General features: G+C 43.5%; 1 protein-coding gene across 1 annotated transcript in view; it reads right to left on the bottom strand.

Annotated features, from left to right (window-relative positions):
- LOC135921295 (ceramide synthase 6-like) overlaps positions 1-16930 on the bottom strand; it is a 36428-nt gene that overhangs the window by 18571 nt on the left and 927 nt on the right. The window contains exons 2-6 of the mRNA XM_065455616.1: positions 7842-8072; positions 7148-7205; positions 6548-6598; positions 3465-3557; positions 899-1027 (exon numbers count right to left, since the gene is read on the bottom strand). Coding sequence (XP_065311688.1) covers positions 899-1027; positions 3465-3557; positions 6548-6598; positions 7148-7205; positions 7842-8072 — 562 coding nt within the window. The remainder of the gene's footprint in view (positions 1-898; positions 1028-3464; positions 3558-6547; positions 6599-7147; positions 7206-7841; positions 8073-16930) is intronic.

The following is a 16930-nucleotide window of genomic DNA, read 5'->3' as shown; positions in this document are numbered from 1 at the left end:
GCAGAGTTGAGCGAAAACGAAACCTTTCGACCGCCCGCTTCGTTGTCAAGGGTAACATCAATTGGTTCTCTTTTATAAAGATGAAATAAAACTGGACAAGTAGCATTTTCTTTCATCTTATAATGCAATACAATGATGTTTTTATGATGAGTGGTTGAGTACTAGTGACAGAATTTATGTGAGGAGTGCCTTCATCATTGGGCAAGTACTACTTGAATGTCCTTGGGGAGTCTAATCATGTCCTGGATTTTCCTCAATTTCTCGCTTTCTATGTTTCTGTTCAGGATAATATTGATGCCTTAGAGCTTCCGAAGCACTCATCTATCACTTTAGCGTCATATTTGCCTTTAGTGTCCCTCTAAATACACTGGCCACAGCTGGCAGGTTTTGAGAAAGTGGTGAAGAGTGAAAATAGGCAAGGCATCATAACACATCGAGAACAAATAATAACAATGGCTATACATACAAGAAAATATCTGGCTGTGCTAGCCACCGGCACATCACCGGGTGATGCCAGTGCTATTGAACAGCTATAAGTTTTACGGAATATTGGTGTCACAAAGTAACATCCTTTCTTCCACATCAACTTGTGTAGTGAAAATGTTCTTTCATAGCACTGAAATCAATTATTTTATCAATAGTTCCTTATCATATGTGATTACTCACATTTATATAGTCAAAGTTCTCTTCAGGTTGAAAAAATTTTCACACTGATCGTAACTGGCCATTCTGACCGGCTGCTGCCATTGGGCAGTGTAAAAGAAACATGGCCACAACAAGATGTTGAACAAAGCCCCGACAGAGCCCCAGGCACAGGTATAGCCCTGACAGGAAAGCCGACAGCAGCAGCCCTGACAGGGCTCTAACCATCTGGAGCGACCTCATGGTGTGTTCTTACCTCAAGCGGCACGTCAGCAAAGTCGTGCACAATGAGCACCAGACTGCCTATGCGGTGCAGGTTGCAGGCCCATGACAGTGACAAGAGTACTATGGTGAGGATGTGGTGGACAAACATCTGCCAGAAGTCCTGCACAAGAGAAATGCCCCGTCCTCTTGATTCACCCCTCACACCGGCTGCCCACATACATAGAAACAACAGCAAATGAGGGTTCGTGCAAGAAAATACTTGTTTGCAAACTCTCAAACTGTACAAGCAAAAGCAAAAAAAAAAAAGTGCACGTCAAGATTATGCCTGCCTTCAGTGCCAATTTTTACGGCTCGCACGCCTGAATACTTGCCGACAAAGGAAGCAATGCTGTGCCTGCTACACTGACAGTCGCATACGGTAGCAGAAGTTACTTGCAGAAGTTACTAGCAGAAGTGCATCCTCAAGCCAACACAGTTATATGTTCCAACAGTGGAAAACAAATGAGGGAGCTAAATCATGGAGAAGGGAAAGCTCCGAGCAAGAGCTGTCCATGGCTGGTCTGATGTTTTAGCATGCTAATTTTCACAGGTCCACAATGTCATCTGTACTGGGCAACTAACTATACATCCAGAAGGTGCTCATGCACCACTTCATTCACTACTGTTCTCTGCGAGAAATTCAAGAAATTATAATTACCTTAAAAAAATGTTTTTGCTACCAAGCGATATTCCATGTTCAGTGCATATAATGTCCCAATATCACGCCGAATTGAGCACTAGAAATGCTACAAACGTGCCTCCAAAGTTGCCTCCTCCCCTCCCCTATAAAAATTGGCTTGGCTCCATATCAATCTGGCACAACTCCTTAAAAAAAGCTAGAAACATGCAAAAATCTGTTTATTTCCTTTACAATTGAGATTTGCGCCTTTATAATAGATTTTGCCTTTTCAGAGTTTCAAACGTTCATAGAAAATGGCATTAGTGATCTTTGGCAGTGCACCTGTTTGTGTGTTGGCGATGTTGTTCATAGCAGTCAAAATTCGTTAAACTGATTACTGCGGAGTTGTGTTCGCATGCAACAATAAGAAAACAGGAATGCCTCACTTCTTATTTAAATTGAGAAAGCAGATTCTGTGGTGTGGGGAGCACCCGCCTCTATTTCCTCCCGCATACTCGCGTCGTCCCGTTCGCATGTGGCGGACGGGTTGAGCCGGCGTAGACAAGGGAGAGAGGCACTACGCGCCCTCCCCTCTTCCGTCACTCTTGTGACGCGCGTACCCTCCCTCTCCCCCCCCCGCGGCTCACGGGAAAGGGAAACGTACCCGGCGGGTGAGGAGGACTTCCCCTCGCGAAAAGGTAAAAAGGCATAAAAGCACGCCACCGGGAGACTCTCTCTCTTGGGACGCCAGACACCTGGAGCGCCTGGACGAAAGCAACTGCCGCAACTCATGAGTGATCTCGTTTGTCTGACCCACCCAGGCAACGAGGCAAGCCTATTTACTACTATTACTGAGAGGACGTCCCTCTGCAGGTGTTCGTTATTGCTAATAGCAATAAACATTATTACCGTTAACGCCGCTGGTTGCCTTATTCGTTCGAACCCGGCATAGCCGCGATTCCCGCGCTACGGGTTGGGAGTACCACGAAGCGACTGCGTGGGGCTAGATCCGGAGCTCGCCTTCAGCCCTTGCCGCACGCAGAGTGGAACCCCCACAGTGGACACCAGTATACTAACCTGTGTCAACAATGTGGTCAAGCCATGTTCACGAGCCCCATAAAGATCACTGGCATCTTGCCCAATTACTCAATAGCAATCCCAAGATGATGATGATGCCGAAAAACTTTATCCCTCATTAAAGAGAAGAGGGCAACAGGATAGAGGGTGGGGGGAAGAACTACTTGGAGTAGGCCTCCTCCATTTGAGCTGCACAAGGCAGTTTCCCACTGCTCCTCAATCTCAAGAGAAAAGCTAGAGTAATTGCCAGGAAGAATTTTGTAAAGGAATGCCTGGTAAAGGATGCGGGATATTATATTCCTGATGAATTTTGGGCTTTATGGTTCACAAATTAACATTAAACGTGATTTCTGGAAGACACTGCTTCTGCTGACAACAGGAACATTATCTCAGCAACTAGCAAAATTTTCAGTGAGAGATTTTGCCCAATTGTTACAATTTCTCTAGTGCTACTGAAGCGAAACAATTATCCTACCTTAAGTAAATTCTTAAAAATAAAGAAAATAATCCTAGCCAAATTGCACTTATATGGGTATGTCAAGGTTGAAAATTTTATTTGGTGCAAATTACAATGTCACAACAATTAGAATGCACTAACTGCAGCTTATCTTTTAAATGTTTCTTGGCAAAAGTACTAGAAGGTGTAGATATTGAAACTTACAACTACAAGCGTTATCAATATGTTTAAGTAAACTTTTGTATGAATAATAAGGAGTGTCTTTACTAAACACCTGTGCCTACCTCGCAATACCTTGCTTCATTCAACTGTCATGATGCGCCAGAATAACAGCATTGTAATTGCATAAATTAGGCCTTAAAGACATGGTGAATGGAAAAAACCAAAAAATAGAACAGCACTAACCTTGCGTTTGGTGTCTATAAATTGTGACATCGTCAGTGACACGTAGAACCCCAGCTCGATCATGTAGTACCACCAGAGGTCATTGGTGACAGACTGCGGCATGGCAGGGGAAAAAAAAGGATGCTCTAAACAAGACACACCGTAATAGCTGATACAAAAGCATTTCCGAACAGCCACATCCACATTAATGTTTAAGAGCACTCACAAGCTAGCCCACCCGTCAGCAACACAATAAGCTCACACTTTGACCAGCCATGTGTATGCATAATTTTTGGCAAATTTGTCATCTCACTAACAAGGTTGGAATACCCACAGCAGGCAACACTTGGAACTGAGCACAGGTATGATTATCATCAAATTGAGTAAAATGTGTTTTAATATGCACTTTCTTACCCAAACAGTCTACCGTATGTTGCTCCATAAGCCAACGTTTACTGGCACAACAGTTCATCAATTACAATAGTTTTCGCTTGTACGTACACTTATCCTAAGCACGTGCCCCTTCCATGGCCCACAGTCTCACATTTCAATATCGTGTAGCAACTGGTTTTGCTGGCTCGTGAAGCTCATACTGACTGCAAGCAGCAGAAAGATGTGTCGATGCATTGTCTTCGGATGCCCTAATGGTCCACACCACTTGGCTATTGCATGTCCATTAGATTCAGAGCTGCAGCAGTGCATCTAATGCAACTAATGCGACCAAGGCACTTTCTCCCCCCCCCCCCCCCCATCCGAAATTTCGTTGTACCAAAGATACCTGGCACAAAATTATGTGCAACTACATGTGCCTGCCCCACTCCTTAACTCTGGTCAAGTGCGTGCTCCTCAACCCCACCTAAATAATTCCTGGCTGCACCACTGGTTACAGGAACCGATATTCCACACCTTCTCTTCCTCTTAGACAGCTGTCGTCGCCTATATCCTCTGGCGGAAGGCACTGACGGCTGCATTAGAGAATGCAATCATCTTGCCATAAAGACACGGCAGAAAATCTTAGATGGCCCTTAACAGTTGTGTGCAGCAGCTTCTTGCACTGACTTGGCCAGCCATTACCAAGAGCACACCTCTGCTTTCCCGAAGACCAATATCAGTTGTGAGAGCAGGCATTTTTTTCGAGTTACAATGAAATCATGGATATAAAAAAATAACAGTGGTCCCCGTAGATCTTCGTTACTGCGAGGCAACTGGTTGAGATCACAGTAAAGGATGCCTCAAACAAACTACAGTAAAACCTCGTTAATTCGGATTTCGTGGAACTAAAAAAAATGTTCACATTAAATGAATGTCGAATTATTGAGGGTATCAAGAGAACAATAAACAAATGCCTACCACATTAAAAGGCTTTTATTTACTGAATGAATTAACAAATCCCATTTTTATTTTGCATGAAAGCAGTGCTGAAGTTGCAATTGTCGTCACCTTTAGATTGATTAGCACTCACAAAGGCGAAGGCTTTGCAATTTCCTTTGCAGCGTGGCCGCAGCGCAAAACGCACGTCTTTGTCGGACACAAGCTTTTCCTTATTGCATGCAAGTCCTGATTATTTTTTTGCCAGTGAGCTAGTTGGCAAGAGCATCGCGATGAAACTATCGCGATAAAGCTGGTAGGTATGACGGAGCTTCTGGGCCGCGGTAGAATCATTGTTCATCCTCGACAGCTTCCACTGTGTTTGACATTGTGCGTGCTTTGCATTGAGTAAAAACAAAACTTTTTGCCGCAACTCGAGTGCATGAAACCATGGTCGCTCGGCAAAACACTCGGCAACCACGCAGATCTGAAGGCACGCAAGCAACGTGTGCACCGAGTCAAAACGAAACTACTGTTTGCAGCAACCACCGTCGACAAAACTGTATCAGGTATCAATTCAATCATAGATAGTGACTACACAGTTCTGAAGGCATGCAGCCAATGCGGTGTCATGCGCAGTGGCAAATGCAATACGTAAAGGCTATAGAGGCACAACTAGGAGCTTGTGTTCAGTCATTCTTGCCATACCCGTACAGTTCCCACTGATGACTATGGTGATGCGGATGCCACCATCTTTGTTTTGGTTGAACACTAATGTCGCTTTTGCTTTCTTGCGTCACTCCGTGCTCAAGGCACTCTGAGGGTTATCCAAGTTGACCATCATCATCATGACCATCAGCCTGGTTACGCCCACTGCAGGACAAAGGCCTCTCCCCTACTTCTCCAACAACACCGGTCATGTACTAATTGTGGCCATGCCATCCTTGCAAACTTTTCAATCTCATTCGCCCACCTAACTTTCTGCCGCACCCTGCTACGCTTCTGTTCCCTTGGAATCCAGTCCGTAACCCTTAATAACCATCGGTTATCTTCCCTCTTCATTACACGTCCTGCCCATGACCCCCTCCCCCCCCCCCCCCCATTTCTTTTTCTTGATTTCAACTAAGATGTCATTAACTCGCATTTGTTCCCTCACCCAATCTGCTCTTTTCTTACCCCTTAATGTTACACCCATCATTCTTCTTTCCATAGCTCGTTACTTCGTCCTCAATTTAAGTAGAACCTTTTTCGTAAGCCTCCAGGTTTCTGCCCCGTAGGTGAGTACTGGTAAGACATAGCTAAGTTGACCAATGAGCCACAAAATACGTCCAAATAAACGAAAGTCTGATAATATTAAAAAGCACATACTCCAGTTGGAACCAGAAGATGAGCATGAATTATGCGATTTTACAAATTAACGAGGGCTGACTTAACAAGCTTTTACTGTACAACCTAAAGCAACTTCTTCAATTCATAACCACTATACTTCAGTTAAGAATCTTTCTGAAGCCTTTCATTCACAGCTTAACAATGAAAACTGAAAGCTATTAAGTATTCAAATATAAACTGCCATGTGTTAGTAACTTTTCACCTGGGCTGTGAAGCTGATTGGCACACAATCACTAAATAACATTTTTGGGCATCCAGAAAATATTTTTTTTTGCTACCTTGACAACAACGCCAACCCAAGTTTGTTGCAAAAGCACAGGTGTCTTATATTTCAGGTGAAACTTCGACAAATGCTAAAACCTATAAAGCCCTATGACTACTCTAACATCATCTCAAAAGCTACTCACGTGGTGAGGATAGTCGTACCAGCAGTGCATCGTGTCCCACAACCATGGTTTCTGTTCACAATAAAGACAAAAAGGATGACAAACTCGACATGTTTCTCGGTCACAGTAAAAGCAATAAAAAAAGTTGTCAGTAGTCTTGATTCCAGAATTATATTACTGTGCCTAGATAGCTGCCTAGAACTACCATATGCAAATTTTTAATCAAAGAAAGGATGCTATGCCATTTCTAGAGCTGATCCTCATGACTATGAGGGCAATAAAAATAAATTGAACATTGTAGCAGTAAAGCTGTCTCTACATATGTCGTCTCTTACAAACTGTGTAAGCTCCCAAATGATGAGGCAAACTTTATGAGAGTTTAGTAGGGGTATCGTGGGTGGGAGAGGTCAGAGACGGCAAGTTGCCGCCATGGACTTTGGGATGACTGTCACTTCAGATGCTCAGCCTAGCAGCAGAGTAGTAGTAGCAAGTGCCTGCTACTACCTCATCCCTTAACCTCTTTTGATGCTATGCTTATGCAACACAAATCAAAAGTAAGCTAATGGCTAGGCTATCAGAATGCACTAACATGCTTGAAATAGCAATGTATATGCAACTTACATCTGAAAGTGTGTACAATCCATAGCAAAATATGCTGAAGTAAAATGTGAACCTCCACCTGCAATAGAAACAAGCAGCAAAGAAATGGCAAGTATTTTACAGACACGCCCACTTTTACTAAGCCCAGATGATTGTGAATAATTTAAAAGCTTTACTATCCCTTTACAGAATAAGATTTAAAGATATGAAAGCGTTGTGCATATGTATTAAACTGCAACTTATATTAAATGGACATTGTGCCTCTGTAGGGCATGCTTTCCCCCAGCACTACCACACTGCTCTGCCCAACTGACTACAAGCAGTGGTACTTATCTATTAGCAGTGGTACAGTTTGTCTATCTGGACATTTAAGCCTAATAATGTTTAACGAATGCACTTAACTGAGAAAACATTGCATTACTTAACCATGGCAGTATTTCACAGAACAGAAACATCCTGCATGTCTACGACACTTTGCTTCTATCTAGATGCCTTTTGATTAGCTGTTGGCAGAGGGAAATAGAAGTGCTGACAGGCATTCTGTCCCCATCTCATAACCACCGAGTAGCCGTATGCAGGCAGTTTCGTCGCACTGCTGTTTGTGGCTAATATTGACTCCTACAAGTTCTAAATTTGCTGTAACTTCTCCGGTGCTAGCCACCAGAAACTATCCTGTCCAGATAGGCAATAAGAAAGCAGCCAGCAGTTGACATACGTGCTCTCGGTGAACTTGTCCAAGGTGCAGGGCTTCTCCTGAAGAACGCGCTGCCGAATCCAGCGCTGGACACGGCGCTCGGTCCACTCAAGCTGGCGAGCCAGCCCTTGCACCTGCTTGGTACCCATCTTGCCATTAGTGAGGTATGCCTTCTCCAGCACATGGTTGTCAGGGGCCTTGTGCACTCGCTGCCGCAGGCCCAATCGCACACCCAGCGGGCAGAATACCAGCCTGCAAGAATAAAGGGAAACATTGCTACAACAAGTAACAAATGAAATCAATGCACACATATGGAAAATGTGTTCATATCAGCCAAACATCGCCTGTGTCGATGCAGGTTCAACAACATTCTGATCTCCATGACCTCTCGTCCTAAAGGACACATCTTCCTGTACTAAAGGTGTTTTAACAATGCTAAAGGAAACTGTCTAGATTACATAGAAGTGCCCATTCAGGCATTGCAATGACAGTGAGGGACTCTCCACGTGGTCTTTGTCAAATAAAGAACCACGAGTTCATAACACCACTCGGCCACACATTGTGCAAGAACTTCGTAATGCAGTATTTAGTACATTTTGTATACCTCAGACTGTTCTTGCGTAGAGCTCACTGTACGTGTCTTTCATAGCCTGCAATCAAATGACTTGCTTGTGCATTCTTACAAGCCCTTATGTGTACACACAGTACGATTGTATACTGTGTCCAAGTAGTTCACATGTACTGTAACGTACGTAAACCTTTTATTTTTACATTCTTGCCAAATATGAAATGTGTTGTTCATGCCTGGTATAACCATAGAAGCCCATATCAATTATATGAATCAGATTCACACAAATTGAGATCCCAATTTGCAGGGTGAACAATAGAACAACTGCTGTGAAAAATGTACTGGCAAGAGAAACCAAGATTGAAGAGCTTTAGACAATTAATGCTATTAAATAACTTCAGTAGATGGTCAAGGTTTGCGTCACTCAAAGCTGTTCTCCCTAGAGGAAAAGATAAACAAGTACAGGGAAAACAGCACTCGGGCTGAAATTTATTCGCAGCAAGACAGGAGGATGAAGAAAATAACTTTTCAATGATGCAATGAAAACTGCTGTTAGCCAAGAAATAAATGATATAAAAAAATACACTACATAGGTGCAACAGCATTGTATGAACCAGTGCCACAACAATTGCTACTTTCTTTTACAATATCCGATAATGCACTGCTTTCACTGCTACATGCTGTTCGTTACATGTGGTATCAATATACGACAACCATGCTACTACAAGATAAGTTAGCAGTAGATCGATCGAGGAGGTCATTTACCACACGAGCCAAGATGGCACGAACAGACAGAAATAAGGTTCACACAAACCATCCAACACAAAATTAAAGGACAATTGAAGGATTTCCAGGTTGCTGAAAGCCAAAATTCAGTGAGGTTGAAAGAAACTTCAGTCATACATAAACTAAAAAAATAAAATCTTCTGAGCAGCAATTCCTTAGAGCTAAGTAGCTATTGAATTGCAAGTGCGCTCCAGGCTCTTCAGGTGGATTCTTAACGTTGACTTTTCCATTGCACCAATGTCAGTCACCTTATGGCAAATCACAAACTTTGCGTGATGAGGGTTACAAGTGTCCGGCTTCACCCAAAGTTACCTGTCACGTTAAAGCCAAATGGCTGAAACTTACTTCCTCCAGGCATTTATGGAGCCCAGGCATCGAAAACAGAGACATGATGGTTGAAATGTACACCAACTAGCAAAACAAATATATGTTAACGAACTGTCATCAGTGGCTGTGGAAGTGCGAGACTATAGGACAGTTTCCTGATAGATGTCACCTGCATAGCACCAATGCGGAGTTTGTCACTTTACGAAGTAAGCACTAACCTCAGCTTTTAAGGAACACATTTATTTTCAAAGAGTTTCAAGGGCCCTTGCATGTCTTTTTCCAATTTTAAGGGTTTTCAAGGATTTCAAGGAGGTGCATGAACCCTGCAGAACTTACCGAGCTTTCCCGAGAACCATGAATGAGGACATCATTTTGTTACAGTGTTTCCAACTACTATACACAGTGCAATGCATGCCCAAGACGGCACTTGGTAAGAACCTCTGTTTGTAACATACTTTTAACCTCTTCCAATAGATCTCATGCTATTATGCTGAATTTTGACCAAAAATGGCCAAATTATTCTTAAATGCCTCAGCTGCCAATATGTTTTACCTCCTCGGAAAGAATGCACTGGCTTCTGCTTGTGCTGTTCCATGGATTAGGTGCTGCCATTTACTAGAAGTCTGCTAATCAATGAGAGAAAGCTCGGCTCATCCACGTCACTGCCAGAAAATGCAAAATACCACTGAGAGCTGAGGTCGTCTGGCTGTTTTTACCAGAAACTCATGGATGAACCCAGCTCGTCCAAGGCACAGAAGGCGTTAACAAGTTTACTCCCTTGTAAATGTTCAGCAGCAAGTTGCCTTCATGCAAAGCTTCAGAAATCACTGCTAACAGTTACTACTGAAGTGCCAACGAAGGAGAATGCATTGCCTACCCCACAATATACTTTAAAGCACTACAGTGTGCAAACAAATGTCAGCACTGAGGCTGCTGAAATGGCTGGGCTGCAGGCTTTGAATTGCTAACAGCAAATATGGGCACAGTTCCTAAATTTCCTATGGACACCTTGTAGGCACTGTCGGTGATCAGTACTCAAAAACAATATGACAGAACAATTATGTTGCTCCTTTTCAGAGAGGAAAGAGCACCTAATCTCTAGAATGTTGCATGCAAGCGCAAAGAACATGTGGTGTTACTCCGGAGCAGGGCTCGTGCATGTTCCAAACAGTCCAGATGGCATTATGGGAACACTCGGAGAGCTCTCCTTGAGAACTTTCATACTGCACAACTAGGTCACATTCAACCTCCTTCACAGTCCAGACAGCTCATCATGATATCCAAACAAACAAAACTTGGGCCAAACACATGTCACAACAGCCTAAAGTACAGGTAGCGAGTGAGATATTTTGTTAGCAATGAGAAAATGGAGTACAAGGAAAAGCCATGACCTAATCCTTAGAGACGAAGACAACAAAATGTGGGTAATGTGCAATGCCCACACAGTAGAGAGCTGAAACAAAATATCACATCAATCGCTGCTGCCTCACATGCCCAAACCATGACAGCATGTCCTGTTCGGTACAGTTGCAACTATACAAGCTTACTACCTCCAGAGCTATAAAGAAGCAAACGCACCAGACTTGCATTCCTATGCTACCTGGCTGGTTTGCGACAGTTTACGCAAAAGTTGAGAACCGATCAAATGAAAACTAGGTCAACCAAACACATGTAAGTGCTTTCAAACAATCATTTCAAAAGGGGATCTCAGGGGCACCACACAGCTGAACTGTCACTCGTGTTTACGGCAGACGCGAGAGCAGTAAAAACACTAGATACTTGTCAGGACATGGCAGACGTGACATGCTGCAACACACCAGCAAGTTCCTTGAAAATGGAACTTTACCAAACCCCAGCTCCTGGCTTTTTTTTTCTTTTCGGTTAAGAACATTTCAAATTAAAGCTAAAAATAAAAGTGGCAAAAGTCACATGTGCTAGTATGTATCCTAGTCTAAATCAATATGCCACTTCTTAACAACAGCTAATGCAAAACTTTTGACCAATAGTGTTCAATAGTACAACATTTATTCCACAAATCTCAGACCAGTTCTACTTTAACTTTATATATCATGTAACCCACTACCCTCTATAATGGGTCGGTGCTTGAGGGCATGTCAAATAAATAAACTAACACATTATCACGGTCATGCCTGCTTTCTGAGCCCTATAGCCCACTTTTTCTTCCCTCTTGCCACCAAAGTACGAACCTGCAGGTAAGTGAATGGACCGCACATAACACCCATTTTCAACAGACACAAGGAAATGAAATCAAGAGTTTGACGAAAACTCGTATGGTCGTGATTGCTCATTGTCAAGGGTAAAACGGTTGCACACCAATAACATGAAAAGAAACAGACGTTCCGGCTCCCATACAGGGAACAATCAACAAGGCCCCCATATGGGAGCTGAAATGTCTGGTTTCTTTTCTTTTAAAGTTTCTGGTCGGCAACCATTTTACCCTTGACTATAGACTCAAGGAAAGCTCGATATCACCATAAATGGCTTAGTTAGAAGCAATCAATGCAAGCCTGGTGATCTTGGTTTCCATGTAGTGTGTGGCTGATCAGATACACTTCCAATAACTTATCACATGTCCAGCTGTCCAGACTGAAACGACACATGGTAACCAAAATTATTAGTGGCTGGTCAGGGGGCAACCAATGCCTGATACTTAATTTCACCTTTCCCGTTGAGAACGGGACACGGCAGGGAATGTTTATGCACCAGCTTCTGAAGGTGCCTGACTGGCATGTAGTCTCACTTATTGTGTGAATTACATATAGAAGATCCACCTTTCATTAAAGGAGAATGTGGGGGGGGGGAGGCACTTATGACGCCAATTACGTATACCAGCATGATATGCTGAAACACATGCACACGCCAGAAAGGATAAGCTATAGCACACTCAAATAAAAGAAACCTATGTTGTACACCACACGATGCACTTACATTTTCACTTGCTTTGTGACATGTTTACTGTCTCCTCTTGCATCATGTCTCGATAGTCCTTTCGTGTATGTACTTTTGTTACCCCAATTTCCCTTCAGTTATGTGGATAAAGGAACAACCTTAACAAAATCTAATGGCATATTGCCATCTGCTATGCCATGTGCACCGTGCATGGCATACAGAGTGAAATCAGATGTACCAAAGCTGCAGCTCAGCTAATTTTATCTCCGGTTATGCAGCCTATTCACACAAGAAAAAATCCACTTGGCCATGCAAAATCAAATACCGTCTTATCAATCTAGCTAACAGCAATGTAATCAGGGAGGGCTGGAAGCTGAGTGAGATACCACTAACCTAGGATGAATAAAGAGGTAGAGAAAAAACTAACAAGATGGGTCTCACTTTGTACATGTTTACAAGTCAAACTTTGGTGATGCGCATGCATGCATGTTTAGTAAACAAACAAGGACCTCATCCCATTGAAAGCATCAAATCTAGATATTTCAGTGCCATGTAAAGGAGAGAGGCTGAGCATGAAGAACGTGCCCCTGGCTTGCTGCTACACACTTGCAAGAAATAATACAATAAGTTGTCCAACACAGAATACGAGCAACGACTTCATGTTCACGCTCGCAGAATGTGCGCACATTAAAGGGACCAACAACTGGCCAGAATGTGTTGTGAGATGTTGATGTAAGTGAAAGGACCCCAATTTATAGTGATAGAATCCAGCATCAATTTTAAATTGGCCAAGAAAATCACAAAAACGAGCAAGTGGCAAGGCCTGGCGGTGAAATCTTGGTACATTGGATGTCGTCTATTACATTACGTAAGTTGGCTCTTATTAAGTACAACAATTATTGTAGTTGCTATGTTATTAGACACTTGCACTTTATTCTATGCTTTGGAAATCAAAAGTGCACACATGGATACAGCAACACGCTGAGCTGCGTATCACATGCATAAGCGCCGTTTCGTTTTCGATCTGATCGGTTTCATTTTGACTGGTTAAATGCCAAAGCAGTGAGACAGGAAACCATGAAAACACATAGCTATTATCGCAGAAATAATTTAAGAATTCGGAAAACATGAATTGCAGGAACATTGAGTGGATAAACAAAATAATACTTTATCACGGTTAGTGCCGCACTGGTCTGCCTCCTACTAATGCCGGTGTATAATTGCTATCGCTCTCACCTACCACCATTTTCAGCATGCTTCCAGTGAACGATTGCATCCTCATTGCAGATAGAAAAATTTTGATAAGAAATGTTGCACAGCGTATACCACAATACCACTTCGCGATCAGACACTCCAACCAGTATGCTTTCCATTGCATTAAAAAAAATAGGTACTATGAAAATTGGTTATCAGTAACTTTAACATAGTAAACACACATGAAGCTTACATGCTTGATTCAACGTATCACAGAAAAACATCAGTGACGTAACAACCAAGTTCAACGAAGGAGTTATCACACCCTGACTAATGCATGTGGTGCTCTCCAATTCGAAACAAGGAGCAGAAAGGTTGCACACCAAAAATTATATACAAGTTAAACCAATTATTGTTTACTAAAAAAGTATGAAAAGGGAACCTACAGCCCTGGTCACCTTTTTCCTATTCTAATTTTAGTATATATCATAGCAAGTGATTATACAGACTCATAATGTACATTTAATTAAAAACATTTTCATGCTTTTCTGCATTAAGAAACATCCACACCAAAAGAAATTTTTTTATTATAGTCTGTTATTGGTCAAGATTACAGCAGTACATGTCATTCAAAGGAAACATGTACAGGATGTGGAAGGTAATTCAGAACATGCAGCCATGCCACAAGTGCTTGTGAAATGCAGGCATTTGTCTACTACTTTTGGCTCACGTCAGCATTTGCTTGTGCATCATCTATCTAGTATTTGTGGAGATGGCAACCTCCGGCCACACGTATGAAAACGAAATGACATGCTACTTTCATTGCCTTTGCCAGAGCAATTCAGAGATTGCAACGTTTCTGACGTGGCAGGTGGCTTTGCAGCTATACTACGGATGTCCTCATTGCCATGGTCTTGGAGATTGTCAGCAGCTAGGGCCACGTCATGCTGCCCCGTTTCTTCCCTAAGAGTCCATGCTCTGCATATATGTTGAAATAGTGGAGATAGCAGTAAAGCATCGAGTTGAACAAGTTGCCCAGGGATGACCAACACCTTCCAACAAGTCTACACCAGTGCACATGGCTTCAATCACAAAAGAATGGCTGTTTGAAGATTCCTCGACCACATCACTCCAAACATCTAGCCCCATAACCCACTGGACTTGAACCCCATAGGCTATTATATATGAGGCTTTGCTGAAACAGTCAAACACACCACCTCACAACATTGAAGACACTTTGAAGGCAGTCACTGTAGATGCGATGACCAACACTCAATAGCATCATCTCACTAAGATCTGTCCCTTTCAGAGCGAAATTAAGGCACTGATTAATGCTAGTGGAACAATGAAACTTAGTATAAGGGTGTTGGCGACCTTCATATCAGTATCGCACATCTGATTGAAATACATTGGTTCTAAAGATGAGCAACTTTGTTTCACCAAGGAATTTTTATTTCAAATACTTGCAGCACCCACAATGCATGTACAAGCAAACAACCTCTTCTGACTTTTCATGTCTCTTTGCTACGTACAAAGCCACAAAAAGTTGGAAGGTGATTCAACCTCTACTTGAAGTCAACAAAAGGGGTCTTCCCAAGTGAGTTAAGGGTGTGAATGGGGCGGGGACACTGCGCATCATACTATCACAACACTTCTAGCGTGGGAGGAATAGAAGGAGTGCCGGACTGCTTAAAATTTTTTTACTGCAATATTTTTCGGATCGGTGCACATTTTGAGACCGCACATATCTACGGGAACAGCCTACCCTGCCTTTGGGATTGGCCCTTATTTTTAGACTCCAGCATCTCCGGGACTGGCCAACTAAATAGGCTAGAAAAAGACATACCCAAGGCAGAAAAGTGGAGTTCTGTCCAAGGAAGCCACTGTCTTCAAACCATGTTTCAGCAATAAACAGCTGTGAGTCGGCCCTTTTTCGTTCATTTGCTGTCTCCAATCATGTCCACCATGTCCTTGAGAAATTAGCACCTAATAATACAGCTGATCACACACAACATAATCCAAAGTGCAGTTACTTTGAAACTGATTTTTTTTTTTCTTGGGTCTTGTATGCGGTACAGAGGGGGGAAATATAAGGGGGAGGAAGTGAGGGGTTCGATTACACAATAAGCTTTGCTGATCCTTATGACAAGTTGCGACAACTGGCAAAAAGTCCACACTTGCTTCCCCGCACCTCGGCAAAATCCCAACGGGGCTTAACCACTCCACAGACGCCCCCACACGACCTACACCCCTCACAGGGGTCGTTAACTGTTGTTCTGACACTTTATCACTCCTGCTTTCAACAGATCACATCGTGCACCGCGTGCGTTAGGCGCTGGACCGATCTGATTACGGCGCGATAAGTGGCGTCAGGGAAAAAGCTAACCGGTCGAAGCCGTCCACGTGCGGTTTCCTCGCTTGCCGCCGCCTACGAAGAACCCGATTTCCGCAAACAGCCCGCACAGGTCGTCAATTGCACGGTCTTAGCGGAAGACCGGTGCCAGTGCGGAGACGCCAAGGACAGACGTCGCGTTACACGAGGCACCGTAATTCCTTGAGCAGCGCCAAGACGTCGCCCCGCCGCCGACAAAATGCAGTGGGCCGCCTAATGTGCCAGCAACCGTCGTGATGCGCATTTGAAGCGCTGCTCAAAACGAATCGTGATGAGTACCGACGTCGGCTTCAGGCGGAAGCCGGAGCAACCACAAGGTTGTAATGCGGCGTGACATACTGCCCCCCTCCCCTCCCTTTTTTTTTTCTTCGTCCTTTGTTGGTGTGTCTTTGGACTAAGAACTTCACGACAATTTGTCTCTGCGGGGATGCCACTTGCTGCCGCGCGCGCGCCGATCTTTTCATTTTTTTTTCTTTCATCTTTAAACGCCTGTACCTTATGGACCAAGCGCGGGACACCGCCGTGATGCGCTTCGCAGCACCATTTCTCCCGGAGGGCGCTCTCAAAATGTCAAAACGTCCTCGTCCCCAAATGGAAATCTTGAGTTTGTACACACCGTTGGAGGCCACGCACGTACTTACCCACCTTTCGATATCAGGTTCATTTATTCCATACCAAACGCGACCACCTCATAACGGATCTTGTCGTTTATAGCTCCTTTGCTGCTCAATCCAGAAATTGGTCTCAGAATTTCACTCAGAGGCGATGATATGTGTGCGCCAGAATCGGGGCATGTTCGCATTGATTTGCAGGGCAACAGCGGAAAGAGTATCTCGGATCGCGGGTAATGCGATACCGCGTCCTTCAGTTGGTGCGGATCAACTTTATACGAGCGAAGGTCTCTGGAAATTGAAACGAATCTGTACAGAAACT

Source organism: Dermacentor albipictus, chromosome 1 (genome assembly GCF_038994185.2).
Source record: "Dermacentor albipictus isolate Rhodes 1998 colony chromosome 1, USDA_Dalb.pri_finalv2, whole genome shotgun sequence".
Lineage (NCBI taxonomy): Eukaryota > Metazoa > Arthropoda > Arachnida > Ixodida > Ixodidae > Dermacentor > Dermacentor albipictus.
The sequence above is the reverse complement of the archived record's forward strand: the minus strand, read 5'-3'. Positions and strand labels throughout refer to the sequence as shown.